Raw genomic sequence first — 17,303 nt, 5'->3', positions numbered from 1 at the left:
TAAAATTCATCAAACTTTTGTAACCTTAATTGACTGTGATACAAAGCAAAAATACATGTGTGAAAGCTTAGAACACACACTTCAAAAATGTACTATAAAATGGACAGCTTAGGGAGTTCCTGTTGTGGTGCAGTGCTTAACAAATCCGACTAGGAACCATGAGGTTGCGGGTTCGGTCCCTGCCCATGCTCAGTGGGTTAAGGATCTGGCGTTGCCGTGAGCTGTGGTGTAGGTTGCAGATGCGGCTCGGATCCTGTGTTGCTATGGCTCTGGTGTAGGCCGGGGCCTGCAGCTCCGATTAGACCCCTAGCCTGGGAACCTCCATGTGCCTCAGGAGCGGCCCAAAGAAATAGCAAAAAAAAAAAAAAAAGACAAAAAAAAAAATAAACTGGACAGCTTAAAATCACCAGATAGATTTATAAGTAGAATACTGCCAGCACACCAGAGCCCTGTCTATGCCCCACTTAATGGCAGCTTCATCCAGTCTGCCATTCTCCTTCCTGACTCTACCACCATCCCTCTCTGGCTTTTCCTTCTTGGCTTTATCACCAAAGGAGGGCCTCAAGGTCATGTGATCAGCACAGAGAGGATGTGCAAAGGGCACACCTCAGCCCTGGAATTATGTCCATCATGTCTAGAACTCAGTCACCTGCTACGGCTCACTGCGAGAATGTCTCTCTGGGAAATGTACATTGTGCAAGAAGAGGGGAACAGAGCAGAATGCGCTAATCACACCAGTGCTTGTCAATATCACTGACGTGAAGGTTCAAAAAGGGCTTGAAAGGAAGAACTTACTGCTGACTCTGGCGCTGAGCAAGCACCTGTGAGTAACAATGCCTGTTACAGACCACCCTAATATTCTAAATTAAGCAACACCTATCAATGAAATGCGAATGATACGCTACAGATATTTTTCTTAATTTCTAATGTTTGCACCTATTTTTGTATCCAGAAGCATTTCATGCACTAAGACCACTGTCCATGTTTCACTGGTACATTCAGTATAAGGTTTTTAAACCTGCTATTGAGAATCTGAATACCCAAGTCCTGGTCTCAGCTGTACCACTTCTCAACTGTAATTTAGAAAAAGCCATGAACATCTCTGAGCTTTAGCTTCATTATCTATGAAATGGTAACCAGGATCTCCTGGCAGACGTGATAGGATTGAAAAAAAAAGCAACACCGCTGCTAAGAGCAATCAGAACACACTATATGTTCCATACATTAATATCTGACGTGGATCTATTACATTTTACATCACAGAGAGACTTAAAGAGCCCAGGTGATTCTATCTGAGTCCCACTCACCAAGGAAGAGGTCGCTGCCTCAGAATGGAAAACTGACCAACACTGAGCTTGTCATGTGTAAAAAGGTACAGATTTTGGACAACAAACCCGGCATATAAAACAATTACTTCATCTGGTGCCAGGCTGAATATACAATGAAATGTTCCTGGGCTTGAGAGAAAAATCAGCTATACCCAACTTTGAAAAACTACTGCCTGTCCTCAATGTGGACATCAATTCATCATAATCACATTGCAATGAACAATTCTCAGTACATAAGACTGATGTGAAAGTGTCCATGGGTAGCACGCAACTCCACTACGCTCTAATGACAAAAACTACCTGTATGACTTTCTCTCAGATGAGACATACAACCCATTGCACACATCATCAAATATGGGCACAAAATGGGAGTGTTGTTTGCTGCTCTAGTTGTTACCTAACTCAATGGATGACCCCTTCAACAACCATTCCCTCTTGCTGGATCCAACAAGTATTTCCTGCTTAGCCTTGGCCCTCAGGCAGTGGCGCCAGGAGCCACGGACCTGAATGTGTCTGCAAAGATGAAAAGTGGGTTGTGTGCCATGCAGCTGATGATAGGCAGTGACCTCATAAAATACAACACTTGAAGACACCCCTGTGTGTCTGTGTCTGTGTATGTGTGCCTGTGTGTGTGTGTGTGTGTGTGTATGTGTGTGTCGGGAAACAATACAAAGTGGAATGTACAATGGGTTGCAGTAAGTACGGGGTCAGGAATGAAAGGGTTATAGAAATCAGAACCGCTGTTACTTCCAGTTTTCCTCAGGTCTTAACCACAGGGCACTCTCTTCCTGTTCATTCCAAGCCTGACCCTGAGCAATCACAGTAGCTCCCTTAGAGGAAGTTTACATCAAACCAATTCAGGATGTAGTCAGGGGACATTCTGGTCCTTCACTCAGAGGACCATTTCTGTCAGGCCTAGAAAACCAAAGCTTTCTCACTGACATAGAAACAGCTCTGTCCTGCAAGCATGCAAGCAAAGTGGAGGCCCATGGCTTCCCTGTTTGAGTCTCAGCCAGGGGACAACTTCAATAGAGTTATATTTTACCCCACACCTTCTTTCATCCCATTTCAACTGATAAATAGAACCAAAATCTACACATGGCTATTCTATCCTGTGCATGGAAAACAAGTGACCTGTTTTCTCTGGCATATCCCTCCCTTTTGAAAGAAGTCCATAGAGCTCCAAAGCATTTAAATGCAATGATTAAAAATGTAAGTTGCCCCTCCTGGAACCTGGCCAACCTTGACGTTTACAATCCGTATGCACATGGCTTTCTGATAATTGTTGCAAAATCATCCAAAAGAATGAAACCTAGTTTTAAAGAATGAGATTTGTCTGAGATTGAAAGAGGTTTCATTTGTATTTTGAATCACATTAAATAAAAGATGAATGGTCAATTGTAACCCACTCTTTGAGCCACCTTAAATACTATAAAATATATAACAGATTGAACACACTCGATGCCACCTACAAAGCTTCCCAAAGTGTTTGCCTGTTGAGACACACTTTTCTTTCAATATGGACAACAAAGTGATCAGAAGAGACAGTGACTAAAAGAAGAACAAAATGAAAAATATGACAAAGATCAATTATTTTGTGTCTTTTTTGTCTTTTTGTCTACTCTTTGGCTGCACCCGAGGCATATGGAGATGCCCAGGCTAGGAGTCTAATCAGAGCTGTAGCTGCCTGCCTATGCCAGAGCCACAGCAATGCAGGATCCAAGCCCTGTCTGTGACCTACACCACAGCTCACGGCAACACTGAATCCTTAACCCACTGATGGATGCCAGCGATCAAACCCAAAAGCGATCAAACCCAAAACCTCATGGTTCCTAGTCGGATTTGTTAGCCGCTGAGCCACGACGGGAACTCCTCAATTATTTCATATAAATGAACTCGTTAAGTGAAAATCAAGCATATTAATATTGGATCAGGGGATGAGATATGAGTCGTCATTTAAAACCATAAGCCAGAAATCCCATCAGGCACAACAGAAACAAATCCAGCTAGGAAACAACAGGATGCAGGTTCAATCCCTGGCCTCGCTCAGTGGGTTAAAGATCCAACATTTCAGTGAGCTCTGGTGCAGGTTGCAGATTCAACTTGGATCTGCCACTGCTGTGGCTCTGGTGTAGGCAGGCAGCTACAGCTCCAATTAGACCCGAAGCCTGGGAACCACCATATGCTGGAAGTGGGGCCCTAAAAAGACAAAAGACACAAATAAATAAATAAATAAATAAATAAAACCGCAAGTCAAGCATTTAGCAATGAGCATCTAAAAACAAACAAGAGAGCCAACAATGTGACTAGGATAAATTTCAAAATAGCTAAAGAGTGAATGGAGATGAAAAAACCAGTAAACTAGCAAATGTTATGGCAGTGATATTAGAACATGTTTAAATTGACTCTGGACATCATGTTAAAGATTTTTAAGTGGGTGGGGTCATCTCTTTGCCTATATTCTCAAAAGAAAATAACCCAAGATACTTTTCTAAAAAAGACATTGTAAAAATGAACTTATACACCACATATGCTTTCAAATTAACATTGCTCTCTCAAGTGCAAGTTGAGGATTCTCTAGCTTAAAAAAACTCCAAATTAGACAATGCTGAAAATTAACTATGTTTTAATTTTTGAAAAATCTCTATGAGAGTAGCATACAGAAACCAACAAAACAGGAGGAATTTTTTTTTTGGTTCCCAGATCCACTGGTTTTGTCATTTAACACCAACAACGGAATAATGTCAGTTTTCTTCTATCCTGAGAAATCCGGTGATACCCACAATGTTTCTAAAGGCTCCAGAAAGAACAGAGTCACAGAAGCGCTATCTTCTCTCATCATTTTACGTTCTATTCATTCCTCCTAATATGAGTTTCAATTACCAATCACTAGTTTATCTCCTTAAGAGGTTGTCCTCTCTCTACCTAGTTCTCCACAAATTGGTCTTCCTTCCCCAAACCGCTGTTAGTATGTGATCATTTGTGTATAATAAGTGTTAATCAAAGCCTTATGAACAGTGAAAGATAATGACAATACTCTCCTGAGCACGATACAAATTCAGAAGGAAATGCACTTTCTAAATCTCACTGTTCATCCCTGAGGGACCTCTTATGTACTGACTGTGTCTCTTTGCATGGTGGGCTAGGACACGCTCATGGGAAATTTTTCCTCCCCAACCCTCTTCTCTGAATTACAAGACCCTGAAAACATTTCATTTCACACTTTTTTTTACAGAAAGTCTGCCTTCAAAGAAAAGCTTGCTCATATCTTCTATTCCTTAAAATAAATGAAGTAGACAGAAAGTATGCTAGAAAAAGTAGTTGACCTGAAATCAGAAGGCTAAGTGTTGATTCTAAAATTTTTCAGAAAGCAGCAGTGTGATTTTAAGTAAATCACTATCCTCTCTGACGCTCAGTGTTTTTCCCATATAGTAAATACGTATTGAAAACCAAATACTACTTCAAATGTAGTGATGAATATGAAATCTCTGAGGTGTATATGTAAGCGTTTAAATGCATCATATTCACAGTTTGCAAGTGGGGGTGTATTTGAGGAGAGTCTTTATGGAATCTGCTATAATTGAGAAACACAGGCACTGAAAGGTGTCATATTCCTGACAAGTGCAGGGAGAAGGAGAAGTGTAGAGACAGCTTATCTCATTCATGCTTCCAATGGCGCAAGCGATATTGAAGAAACGCCACAATGCACAAGATATTACATTACTGATCATTCAAATCAATGACTTTAAAAACCCAAACGTTTCACTTTACTAATGATGTTGAAAAGCCAAATGTGTTACTTTACTAATGATTAGCAGAACCATTTCTGCTTTTCCAAGTGAAAAAAGGGAAACTTCATAATGATAACTTAAAAATAAACAAAGATGAGCTTAATTCTTAAAGTCTTCCTTAAAAAGACACAGGACGGAAAAAGAAAGGAAAATGGAGATTTTGAAAAAAGACGTACATTAATAAATTGGAAATGGCTGGCGAAAAGACTCAAACTTCCTTCACCAAGAGGAGAAAGAAATAAGGTAAGACGGCTGCCACCAAAAATATTATCAATAAACACATTGAATCTCCTACCCACTGACGAAACCCACAGACAAAGATTCTAATCAAAACCGGAATCTTCTCCTCAGGGTTTTTCGCAGAGCAAATTTAACATCTTTGTTCCGCAAACTGTAGATTAAGGGATTCATCATGGGAACCACATTGGTATAAAAGACAGAAGAGATTTTCCCCTTATCCATAGACCCAGAAGATGATGGTCGGAGGTACATAATTGCCCCTGATCCAAAGAACAGAGAAACTGCAATTATGTGGGAACTGCAGGTGCTGAAGGCTTTGGACCTGCTCTCCATGGAGCTGATGCGAAGGATGTTGGAGAGGATGAGCCCATAAGACACAAAGATGGTGAGACTGGGCACAATGATGTTGATGCCTCCCAGAATGAAGACTACCATTTCATTGATGTAGGTACTTGTGCAGGAGAGCTGGAGCAGAGGAAGGATGTCACAGAAGTAATGGTTGATGGTATTTGCATCACAGAAGGTCAGTCTCAACATGCACCCAGTGTGAGCCATGGCACCAGAAAATGCCATCAAGTAGCAAGCAAGCATAAGGCTGGAACACACTTTAGGGGACATGGCAATGTTATACAACAGGGGGTTACAGATGGCCACATAGCGATCATACGCCATCGCAGTCAGCACATAGCATTCAGAAATACAAAAAAAACAGAAAAAGTAGAGCTGAGTCATGCACCCCAGGTAAGAGATAATCTTCTTCTCTGATAAGAAATGTGTGAGCATTTCTGGTGTAAACACTGAAGAATAGCAGAGATCTATGACGGACAAGTTGAGAAGGAAAAAGTACATGGGGGTGTGCAGGTGTGAATTCAGCCCAATTACTGTGATCAAGCCAAAATTTCCCAGCACAGTGACCATATACATTACTAGGAACAGCAGGAACAAAGGACGTTGGAGAGCTGGATGGTCCGTTAAGCCCACCAGAATGAAGTCAGTCACAAATGAACCATTTCCAGGAGCCATTCTTCTCTAAGAGGATCTGGGGACACAGGAGGAAAGGGTTACATAAGAGATCAACTCAGCTCTCCTCACAACAGCTCCCCCTACAAGAGGGCGTATATACTGGGCATGGCTGAGACTAGCCCGGCCAGGACCCAAAGACTCTGCCTCTATCAGTATCATGATTGGGAATGGCATGGACTTCCACATATTCAAGTCTTGATAAGCTCAAGTAAACAAAGAGCATCACAGACTTAGCCCACAGAGGGAAGGCAGTGCTGCAATATGCAAACACAGCTGCTGGGCAAAACTAAGGGATAAGAGAGAGGGACAGAGAGGATTAAGATGGTGGGATAGAGGACTGGAGCTCAAATTCTCTCACAAAAACAACAAAATTCACAACTAAAGGCTGAGCAATCTCCACCCTAATGGACCAGAAACCTTACAAAAGATGTGCTACTCCAGAAGAAAAAGAGGAGTCCACAACAAGAGGTAGGAGGGGCGATTGTGTGATATAAACAACCCTATATCTCCCAGGTAGGAAGCTCCACAGACTGAAAACTAACTGGTTCACAGAGACTCACCTACAGGAGTGAGATTTCTGAGCCCCACATCAAGCCCTCACATGCAGAGACCTGGCACTGGGAGAAAGAGCCCCTGGAATATCTGGCATGGAAGTCCAGTGGGGCTTGTGCGCAGGAGCTCCACAGGACTGGGGGAAATGGAGACCCCATTCTTAAAAGGCGCACACGGATTTTCACATGCACTGGGTCCCAGGGCAGAGCAAGGTCTCCATAGGAACCTGGGTCAAACCTGATTGCAGTTCTTGGAGGTCATCCTGGGGAAAGAGGAGTGCAGGTGGCTTGTTGTGAGGGAAGGACATTAAAAGCAAAGCTCTCAGGAATATTCAGCAGCTTGCCTGTCTCTGGAGGTGGCCATTTTTGGAAAATCTGGCCCCACCATCAGTCAGTGCTGAGAAGCCCCAGGGCAAAAACCAATCCAGGTGGGCTCACAGCCCTGCTCCTCAGTAAACAGGCTACCTAAAGACCCCTCAGCCAACAGCTGCCTCTAATCCCATCCAGAGACTAAGCCCCACCCACCAGGACGATTAGAATCAGCTCCACCTACCAGGGGGCAGACATCAGCCCCTCCCATCAGGAAGCCTACAGCAAGCCCCCACACTGACTTCAGCCACAGGGGGGCACATGCCAGAAGTAAGAGAGGCTACAACTCTACTATCTGTAAAAAGGTCACCACACCAAAAACCTATGAAAATGAAAAGACAGAGAACTACAACTCAGATGAGGGGGAAAGGAAAAACCCCAGAAAATCAGCTAAGCCATGAGGAGACTCTTAGCCTCCCGGAAAGAGACTTTAGATTGTTGATGATAAAGATGATGCAACACATTGGAAATACACTGGAGCCAAAGATGGATAACGTACAGAAAACACTGACCAAAGAGACACAACACATAAACCTTAAACAAGAAGAGATGCAAAATACAATAACTGAAATAAAAAATGCACTAGAAGCCGTTAACAGCAGAATACAGGAGGCAGAAGAACGAATAAGCGAGGTGGAGGACAGATTAGTGGAAATTACAGATGCAGAACAGAAAAAAAGAAAAAAGATGGAAAACAAAGGAAGAGAGTCTCAGAGAACTCTGGGACAACATTATGCACCAACATCCATATTATAGGGGTGCCACAAGGAGAAGAGAGAGAGAAGGGGACAGAAAAAATATTCCAAGAGATAATAGCCAAAAACTTCCCTCACATGGGAAAGGAACCACTCACTCAAATCCAGGAAGCACAAGGAGTACCATATATTAATCAAACTGACCAAAATTAAAGACAAAGAGAAAATCTTGAAAGCAGCTAGGGAAGAGAAACAAATAACATACAAGGGAACCCCAATGAGGTTACTGGCAGATGTTTCAGCAGAAACTCTGCAGGCCAGAAGGGAGTGGCATGATATATTTAACATGATGAAAGGAAAAAACCTCCAACCAAGATTAGTCTACCCAGCAAGGCTCTCATTCAGATTTGAAGGAGAAATCAAAACCTTCACAGAAAAGCAAAAGTCAGAGATTTCAGCAACGCTAAACCAGCCTTACAACAAATACTAAAGGAACTTCTCTAGGCAGAAAAGAAAAGGCCACAACAGGGAACAAACATTCCACAAATGACAAGGCTCACCAGTAAAGGCATGAAGTCATCCATGCACAATTGTACCACCAAAATCCGAAATCAAGAGAAGACGTGGGTACAAATGCAGGACACTGAAGATGAACTTGCAATTAAGAGACCAACAACTTAAACCACTCTCATGTACATATAGACTCTTACATCAAAACTTCAGAATAACTGCAAACCAAACATCTACAATTGATACACAAACAAGGAACCTCTGGAGAAGAAATATATCTCATAGTAAATAAGTGCGTAATCCACCATGAAGGGGGTCATTTGACATCACTCTTGGAATGCTGAAGTCTTCTTACATCTGATTCTGATTTCCTCTCCATCAAAGAATTTATGATAATTATAATTAAATAATGCAACTGTACAATTAAATAATACAGTTCTACAATTGTATTATTAATAACCATTTCTCTCCATGGTACAATGTAAGGTCTATAATGTCTTCTTTATCACATCACCTAGAATGGTGTAATGCCTATATTGAAGAATCAATAAGATGTAACAAATTGTGAGGACATATTTATATAGTTACACTATTTTTTTAACCAATTTATGCATTTTATATTTTACTTATTTTCAGAGGGTGTATTAAGTTGTTATTCTTACCAGTTAAGTTATTCTTTTTATTATGCTATATAAAACATTCAATAGTATATAAGGCTTTCTTCTTTATAAATTTTAGTGGCATAATATACACAATTTTAATATGCGAATTTTTAAAGAAAAATTGAAACAAAATAGATAATACTAAGTAGTAAAGATGAAAGCCATACAAAATGGGATAAAGTATAGAATAAATTTCCTATTTGTCTCAGCATATTTTTCATTCCACTTCTCCAGAGGGAGTCACATACTCTGTTTCTTAAGATCCATGATATAATAATCTGTGTGAATGTAACTGCGTTTAAATATATGTACTTTATTATGTAAAAAAAAGTAAAAATAAACAAATAAACTGGTAAGAAAAAAAACAGAGAGAGAGGGACAGACCAAGACAGAAACCTGTTCTTCTCTCCCTTAAGCCCTCTCCTCACCAGGAAAACTGTAGGCAGAGACCCCAGCTGCCTGGGGCTGGTCTCTAATGCAGATTAGACCTGCTGGGGTGAGAATCAAAAGGATTCTCTCTTCCCAGAAACCATGGGAACAATAGCTCAGAGGAGTTACTTTACTCTCATGTGGGAGACTGAGAGTCTGCCCACAGATAGAACCTACTGACTCAGATATTGCACTTGCTGAGCCTCCTAATCGCAGAATACCCTCTGATCTTCCTGGAACACATTCTCCCAACAGTGGCACTTGAACCTCAGGACTGCACAAAGTGGGAAAGAAACGGGCAGATCTCACATCCCTGGTCTTCCATCTCAAAACCAGAAGGATGGTAATATCAACAGTATTCAGAAACTCACTGTCCTTAAGTCAGCAACCTTTGAGCCCTCTTACCCTTGCTGTTTGCCCTGTGTTCCTGGAAAGGCAGTTCCAGGTTCAGGGGCAGTGGTTCCTTTATTCTAAGAGGATGCAACCCATACTTCGTTTCGGATATGCCCTGGAATCTTACTGAACTACACATATTAATGTCAGATTATGACTTTGAGTCTTCTCAAGCAGCAAGGAAAAATAAATCGCATTGTCACCAGCTTTGCCACTTGATAAGACACAGAAGACTGGAGTTCCTGTTGCGGCGCAGTGGTTAATGAATCCAACTAAGAACCATGAGGTTGGGGGTTCGATCCCTGGCCTCACTCAGTGGGTGAAGGATCCGATGTTGCCTGAGCTGTGGTGTAGGTCGCAAATGCGGCTTGGATCCCACATTGCTGAGGCTCTGGTGTAGGTTGGCGGCTACAGCTCCAATAGGACCCCTATCCTGGGAACTTCCATATGCCGTGGGATTGGCCCTACAAAAGACCAAAAAAAAAAAAAAAGACACAGAAGACTGAATGTGCATTTAAGGACCGAGCACAATTGAATGGACTCAGGGTAGAAGCTTGCTCAGGCTCTCCCCCAGGCACTAGAGTCTACGTGTTTAAGAGAAGTAAGGGGATTATATTTACACCATGAACCACGATCTCTCTTTAGTTCCTCAGGGACTCAATCTTGTAATCCAGCTTACAGGTGACTCCAGGGACTGTACCTTCCCAAGGCAGAGGCAAAAATTAACTCTCATCTTCCTATTATTTCATTGCGTAAGGAAATCTAGTGCTTGGGTTCTTTCTCAGTGTCTTCCAATGTCCTAAAGGGAAAATTTCCAGAGTCTGCCTATTGGTTTCCTAAATGCATAATGTTAACTCGTGCCAAGATTCCAAAACTCGGATTTTGTCCCTCATCCGTTATGTCAGAAAAATAACAAAGGAGGTCCCGTCAGGGCACAGCAGAAACAAATCCAAGTAGGAACCATGAGGTTGGGGCTTCAATCCCTGGCCTCGAGAGTGGGTTAAGGATTTGGCGTTGCTGTGAGCTGTGGTGTAGGTCTCAGACATGGCTCGGATCTGGCTTTGCTGTGGTTGTGGTGTAGGCCAGCAGCTGTAGCTCCGAATAGTCCCCTAGCCTGGGAACCTCCATATGCCATGGAGGCGGCACCAAAAATACAAAAGACAAAAAAAAAATATTTTTTTTTCACAAAAAGAAAAATAATTTACCTTTTTGTCCCTTTTACAGTTATTACATTGAAACACCTATTGGAAATTTCTAGATGATAGTCCAGTTGCGTCCTAAATGTCATATCTCCTTAAGTGAGGTCATCGGATCCTTCTCATTACAGAAAAGAGGGGGGCTGTAGAGTTGGACTGTATGGCTTTGAATCCTAACCCCATGCTCACTAACAGGGGCATGGTCCTTGAACTCTCCATGCCTCCGATTCATAATTTCTACAAGAGTGATGAGAACAATAGCATCTCTTTCATTGGGTTGCCTTTATGAGTAAATGAAAAACAGTACACAAAACTGTTAGAACAGGACTTGGCACATGGTACACAGTCAGCCAATGTCAGTTCTCAGCAGGATTTATCTTCTCAAAACTTCCAAGAGGTCTTCTGTCCTAAAACTTATGACTCTCCTTAATTCCTAGGATCCCTTATAAACTGTTAAGTTCTATAAAGACAAACATCTCTTACTACTTCCTTTGTGGTGCTATGCATACTACACAGCACAGAGGAGGCACGCCATACGTAATTCTGTCAACTCGACTGTTCTCTGTTGAAAACCTTCAGAACAGTTTTCACATCTCTCAAATGCTAAACTTTAGTCTGCAGCCACACTGACCTCCATCCTTTGCCCTCAGGCACCATACAATCTCAGGTCCTTTTTAGGTGTTAACTGAACTATAATGCAATATAAACATATGTAATTGACTCTGCATTTTTTTTTTTTTTTTTTTGCTTGTTAGGGCGACACCCATGGCATATGGAGGTTCCCAGGCCAGGAGTCGAATCTCAGCCACAGCTGCTGTGGCTTATACCACAGCTACAGCAGCAGAGGATGCAAGCCACGTCTGCCACCACTGCACAGCCCACAACCACACTGGGTCCTCAACCCACTGAGCGAGGCCAGGGATCGAACCCACAACCTCACGGGTCCCAGTCGCTTTTGTTTCTGCTGTGCCACAACGGGAACTCCGACTCCCCAATTTTTAATTTTTTCTTTCTTTAATTTTTTTCGCCTTGCCTACCGCATCTGGAAGTTTCTCAGCCCTCATTGCCTATCCTTTCTAAAGGCAACAGTTTGTGTCTACTAACCCCAAACTCAGTCCATCCCGTTCCCTCTTCATAAGGTACTCAAAGGTCAAAGCGCTATGATATACATTCCATGTTATCCATCGGAAGCTAACGTACTATTGTACATCACCTATATTCCAGTTGAAAAATGCCTGAAGAAGGTCTTTTAGGAGAGACTTCATGGAGAAAGTGAGAGAAAATACACTTATGTAATAGGGAATGAGATTTAGCTCCCCTTTCCTAGAGCATAAAGTTAAATAGGCAAGGTTGTACATCGACTACAAATACACATGATGCGCTTGTTCATTGACTTTCCTCCACCCACAGGCACTGGCGGAAATTCTTCACTGAATACGGTAAAAGGATTCTCTCTGCCTTGGACTGGTCTGGAATATGTTGAACCTATTACTCAATCTTGCTGATTTCCACCGTGGGAGCTGATCTGTCTAGGAGGGCTGATTCCATACATTTGGATTGTTATTTTCAATCTTGGCTTATGGATTAGTTTGATGTTTAGTTTAAGTAAAATGTCACCATTGTTTTGTAACCTTAATTGATTGCGAAACTCAGCAAAAATACACATGTGAACGCCTAGAAAACCCACACGTTGGAGTTCCCATTGTGGCTCAGTGGTTAGGGAATCCGACTAGGAACCATGAGGTTGTGGGTTTGCCCCCTGGCCTCCATCAGTGGGTTAAGGATCCGACTGTGGTGCAGGTCACAGATGTGGTTCGGATTCCATGTTGCTGAAGCTCTGCTGTAGGCCAGCGGCTGCAGCTCATATTCAACCCCTAGCCTAGGAACCTCCATATGCCGAGGGTGCACCCCTAAAAAGACCAAAAAAAAAAAAAAGCGAAAACACATACTTCCAAAATTTATTATCAAATGGACAGCTTATAATCACCAGGTAGATAGATAAATAGATAACTACCAGCACACCAGAACCCTGTCTATACCCCACTTAATGGCAGCTTCATCCAGTCTGCCATTCTCCTTCCTGACTCTACCGCCATCCCTCTCTGGCTTTTCCTTCTTGGCTTTATCACCAAAGGAGGGCCTCAAGGTCATGTGGTCAGCACAGAGAGGATGTGCAAAGGGCACACCTCAGCCCTGGAATTATGTCCATCATGTCTAGAACTCAGTCACCTGCTACGTCTCACTGCGAGAATGTCTCTCTGGGAGATGCATGCTATGCAAGAAGAGGGGAACAGTGAGCAGAATGCGCTAATCATACCAGTGCTTGTCAATATCACTGACGTGAAGGTTCAAAAAGGTCTTGAAAGGAAGAACTTACTGCTGACTCTGGCGCTGAGCAAGCGCCTGTGAGTAACAATGCCTGTTGGAGACCACCCTAATATTCTAAATTAAGCAATACCTATCAATGAAATGTGAAGGATACGCTACAGATATTTTTCTTAATTTCTAATGTTTGCACCTATTTTTGTATCCAGAAGTATTTCATGCACTAAAACCACTGTCCATGTTTCACTGGTACATTCAGTATAAGTTTTTAAACCTGCTATTGAGAATCTGAATACCCAAGTCCTGATATCTGCTCTACCACTTATAAACTGTAATTTAGTTCTCTTTTTCTTTTTAATATTTGTAAACTCAAAGCTGAGCAGAGTGACTTTACTTTCTCCTGTTTGATATTAAGTTGACTGTGTTCCTTCCTTTACCACCTCGTGGTTCCCTTCCCTTTCCTAAAACAATAGTGCACAACTTTAGTTATTTTTGCTTCAAAAATTTGAAAGAAAAAGTTCATGAATATTTTTTTTGCAAGACACCTGTTTATCCCTTTGTTCAAACGTAAATGTTCCCTTATGCTTTTGAAATAAATATACATTCGTAAAAAAAAAATTTTTTTTAAAAACCCTGTAATTTAGAAAAAGCCATGAACTTCTGTGAGATTTAGTTTCATTGTCTGTGGAATGGTAACCAGGATCCCCTTGCTTAAGCTCCTCAAGTTCTCTCCTGAGGAACACATAGCCTGGCAGAGGCGATAGGACTGGGAAAAGGCAACACCACCTCTAAGAGCAATCAGAACACCCTGTGCCTTCTCTACATTAATATCTGACGTGGGTCTATTACATTTTCCGTCACAGAGAGACGTAAAGAGCCCGGGGGATTCCATCTGCCTCCCACTCACCCAGGAAAGGGGGAATCCTGCCTCAGAATGGAAAGCTGACCAACACTGAGTGAACCTTTAACATGTAAACGTGCATGTTTTGGACAACACACCCCGCATATAAAGCAACTGCTTCATCTGGTGCCAGGCTGAATATCAGTGGAATGTCCCTGTTCTTGAAAGAAAAATCAGCTGTACCAGACTTGGGAAGAATATTGTCTGTCCTCAATATGGACTTCAATTCATCATAATCAAATTTCAGGAACAATTTTGAGTACATAAGACTGACGTGAAAGTGTCCATGGGTAGCACGCAACTCCACTACACTCTAATGACAAAAACTACCTGTATGACTTTCTCTCAGATGAGACATACAACCCATTGCACACATCATCAAATATGGGCACAAAATCGGAGTGTTGTTTGCTGCTCTAGTTGTTACCCAATTCAATGGATGACCCCTTCAACAACCATTCCCTCTTGCTGGGTTCAACAAGCATTTCCTGCTTAGCCTTGGCCCTCAGGCAGTGGAGCCAGGAGCCAAGGACCTGAATGTGTCTGCAAAGATTAAAGGTGGGTTGTGTGCCATGCAGCTGATGATAGGCAGTGACCCCATAAAATACAAGACTTGAAGACACTCCTGTGTGTGTGTGTCAGGAATCAATACAAAGTGGAATGTACACTGGGTTGAAGTAAAGTGGGGGGTCAGGAATGAAAGGGATATAGAAATCAGAACCGCTGTTACTTCCAGTTTTCCTCAGGTCTTAACCACAGGGCACTCTCTTCCTGTTCCAAAAGAATGAAATCTAATTTTAAAGAATGAGATTTATCTGAGATCGAAAGGGTTTCATTTGTATCTTGAATCGTGTTAATTAAAAGATGAATGGTCAACTGTAACCCACTCTTTGAGCCACCTTAAGTACTATAAACTATATAACAGATTGAACACACTCGATGCCACCTACAAAGCTTCCCAAAGTGTTTGCCCGTTGAGGTACACTTGTCTTTCAATATGGAAAACAACGTGATCAGAAGAGACAGTGACTAAAAGAAGAACAAAATGAAAAAAGCTGACAAAGACCACTCATTTCGTTTCTTTTTTGTCTTTTTGTCGATTCTATGGCTGCACCCGAAGCATATGGAGATGCCCAGGCTAGGGGTCTAATCAGAGCTGTAGCTGCCTGCCTATGCCAGAGCCACAGCAATGCAGGAACCGAGCCCTGTCTGCAACCTACACCACGGCTCACAGCAACACTGGATCCTTAACCACTGAGCAAGGCCAGGGATCAAACCTGGAACCTCATGGTTCCTAGTCAGATTCGTTAACCACTGTGCCACAATGGGAACTCCTCAATTATTTCATATAAGTGAACTCGTTAGGTGAAAATCAAGCATATTAATATTGGCTCAGGGGATGGGATGTGTGTCTAAAACCCTAAGCCGGAATTCCCATCGGGCGCAGCAGAAACAAATCTGACGAGGAACCTTCAGTCTGCAGGTTCAATACCTGGCCTCGCTCAGTGGGTTAAGGATCTGGCATTGCAGTGAGCTGTGGTGCAGGTCGCAGATGCGGCCTGGATCTGGCATTGCTGTGGCTCCTGTTTAGGTGGGCAGCAACAGCTCCATTTAGACCCCTACCCTGGGAACCTCCATATGCCAGAAGTGGAGCCCTAAAAAGACAAAAGACACATAAATAAATAAATACAGCTGCAAGTCAAGCATTTAGCAATGAGCATCTAAAAACAAACAAGAGGGTCAACAATCCGGCTAGGATAAATTTCACAATACCTAAAGAGCTAACAGAGATTTAAAAAGTGAACTACGGGAGTTCCCGTCGTGGCGCAGTGGTTAACGAATCCGACTAGGAACCATGAGGTTGCGGGTTCGATCCCTGGCCTTGCTCAGCGGGTTAAAGGATCCGGCGTTGCCGTGAGCTGTGGTGCAGGTTGCAGACTCGGCTTGGATCCCGAGTTGCTGTGGCTGTGGTGTAGGCAGGCAGCTGCAGCTCTGATACGACCCCTAGCCTAGGAACCTCCATATGCTGCAGGAGCAGCCCAAGAAATGGCAAAAAGACAAAAAATAAAATAAAATAAATAAAAAAGTAAACTATGGGATGTTATGGTAGTGATATTAGAACATGTTTAAATTCTTTCTTCACATCATGTTAAGGATTTTCAAGTGGGTGGTCATCTCTTTGCCTATCTTCTCAAAAGAAAAATAAACCAACATACTTTTCTAAAAAAGGCATTGTAAAAATGAACTTATTCACCACATATGCTTTCAAATTAACATTACCCTCTCAAGTGCAAATTGAGCATTTGGTAGGTTAAAAACTCCATTTGTGACATACTGTAAATTAACTATATTTTAATTCTTTAAAATTCTCAATGAGAGTAGCATACAGAAACCAACAAAACAGGACGAATTTTTGTTTGTTTCCAGATCCACTGGTTTTGGCCATTTAACTCTAACAACGGGATAACGTCAGTTTTCTTCTATCCTGAGAAATCCTGTGACATGCATAAGATTTCTAAATTCTCCAGAAAGAAGAAGAGGGGCACAGAAGTGATTATTTCTTCTCATCTCTTTACTTTGTATTCATTCTTTTTAAATTGAGTTTCAACTACCAACCACTAGTTTATTTCCTTAAGAGGTTCTCCAGTCTCTACCTAGTTGCCCACAAATTGGTCTTCATTCCCCAAACTGCTGCTAATATGGGATCATTGCATATAATGAGGGTTAATCAAGGCCTTATGAACAGTGGAGGATAATGACAATACTCTCCTGAACACAATACAAATTCAGAAGGAAATGCACTTTCTAAATCTCACTGTTCATTCCCCTGAGGCACCTCTTATGTACTGACTGTGTCTCTTTGCATGGTGGGCTAGGACATGCTCATGGG

At 42.1% G+C, this 17,303-nt stretch overlaps 1 protein-coding gene across 1 annotated transcript; it reads right to left on the bottom strand.

Annotated features, from left to right (window-relative positions):
- Positions 1-5,446: 5,446 nt before the first annotated feature.
- Positions 5,447-6,397, bottom strand: LOC125111079 (olfactory receptor 8B3-like). The gene has a single exon (XM_047752872.1). The coding sequence runs from the start codon at positions 6,380-6,382 to the stop codon at positions 5,447-5,449; it is 936 nt and encodes a 311-aa protein (XP_047608828.1). The 5' UTR covers positions 6,383-6,397.
- Between the last annotated feature and the right edge of the window lie 10,906 nt (positions 6,398-17,303).

The sequence above is a fragment of the Phacochoerus africanus genome, chromosome 11 (genome assembly GCF_016906955.1).
Source record: "Phacochoerus africanus isolate WHEZ1 chromosome 11, ROS_Pafr_v1, whole genome shotgun sequence".
Taxonomy (NCBI): domain Eukaryota; kingdom Metazoa; phylum Chordata; class Mammalia; order Artiodactyla; family Suidae; genus Phacochoerus; species Phacochoerus africanus.
Note: the sequence above shows the minus strand (reverse complement) of the source record. Positions and strands in the feature narration are given on the sequence as shown.

Excerpts from the sequence above, each read along its gene's own strand:
- LOC125111079 (XM_047752872.1), bottom strand. The coding sequence starts at position 6,382 with ATGGCTCCTGGAAATGGTTCATTTGTGACTGACTTCATTCTGGTGGGC.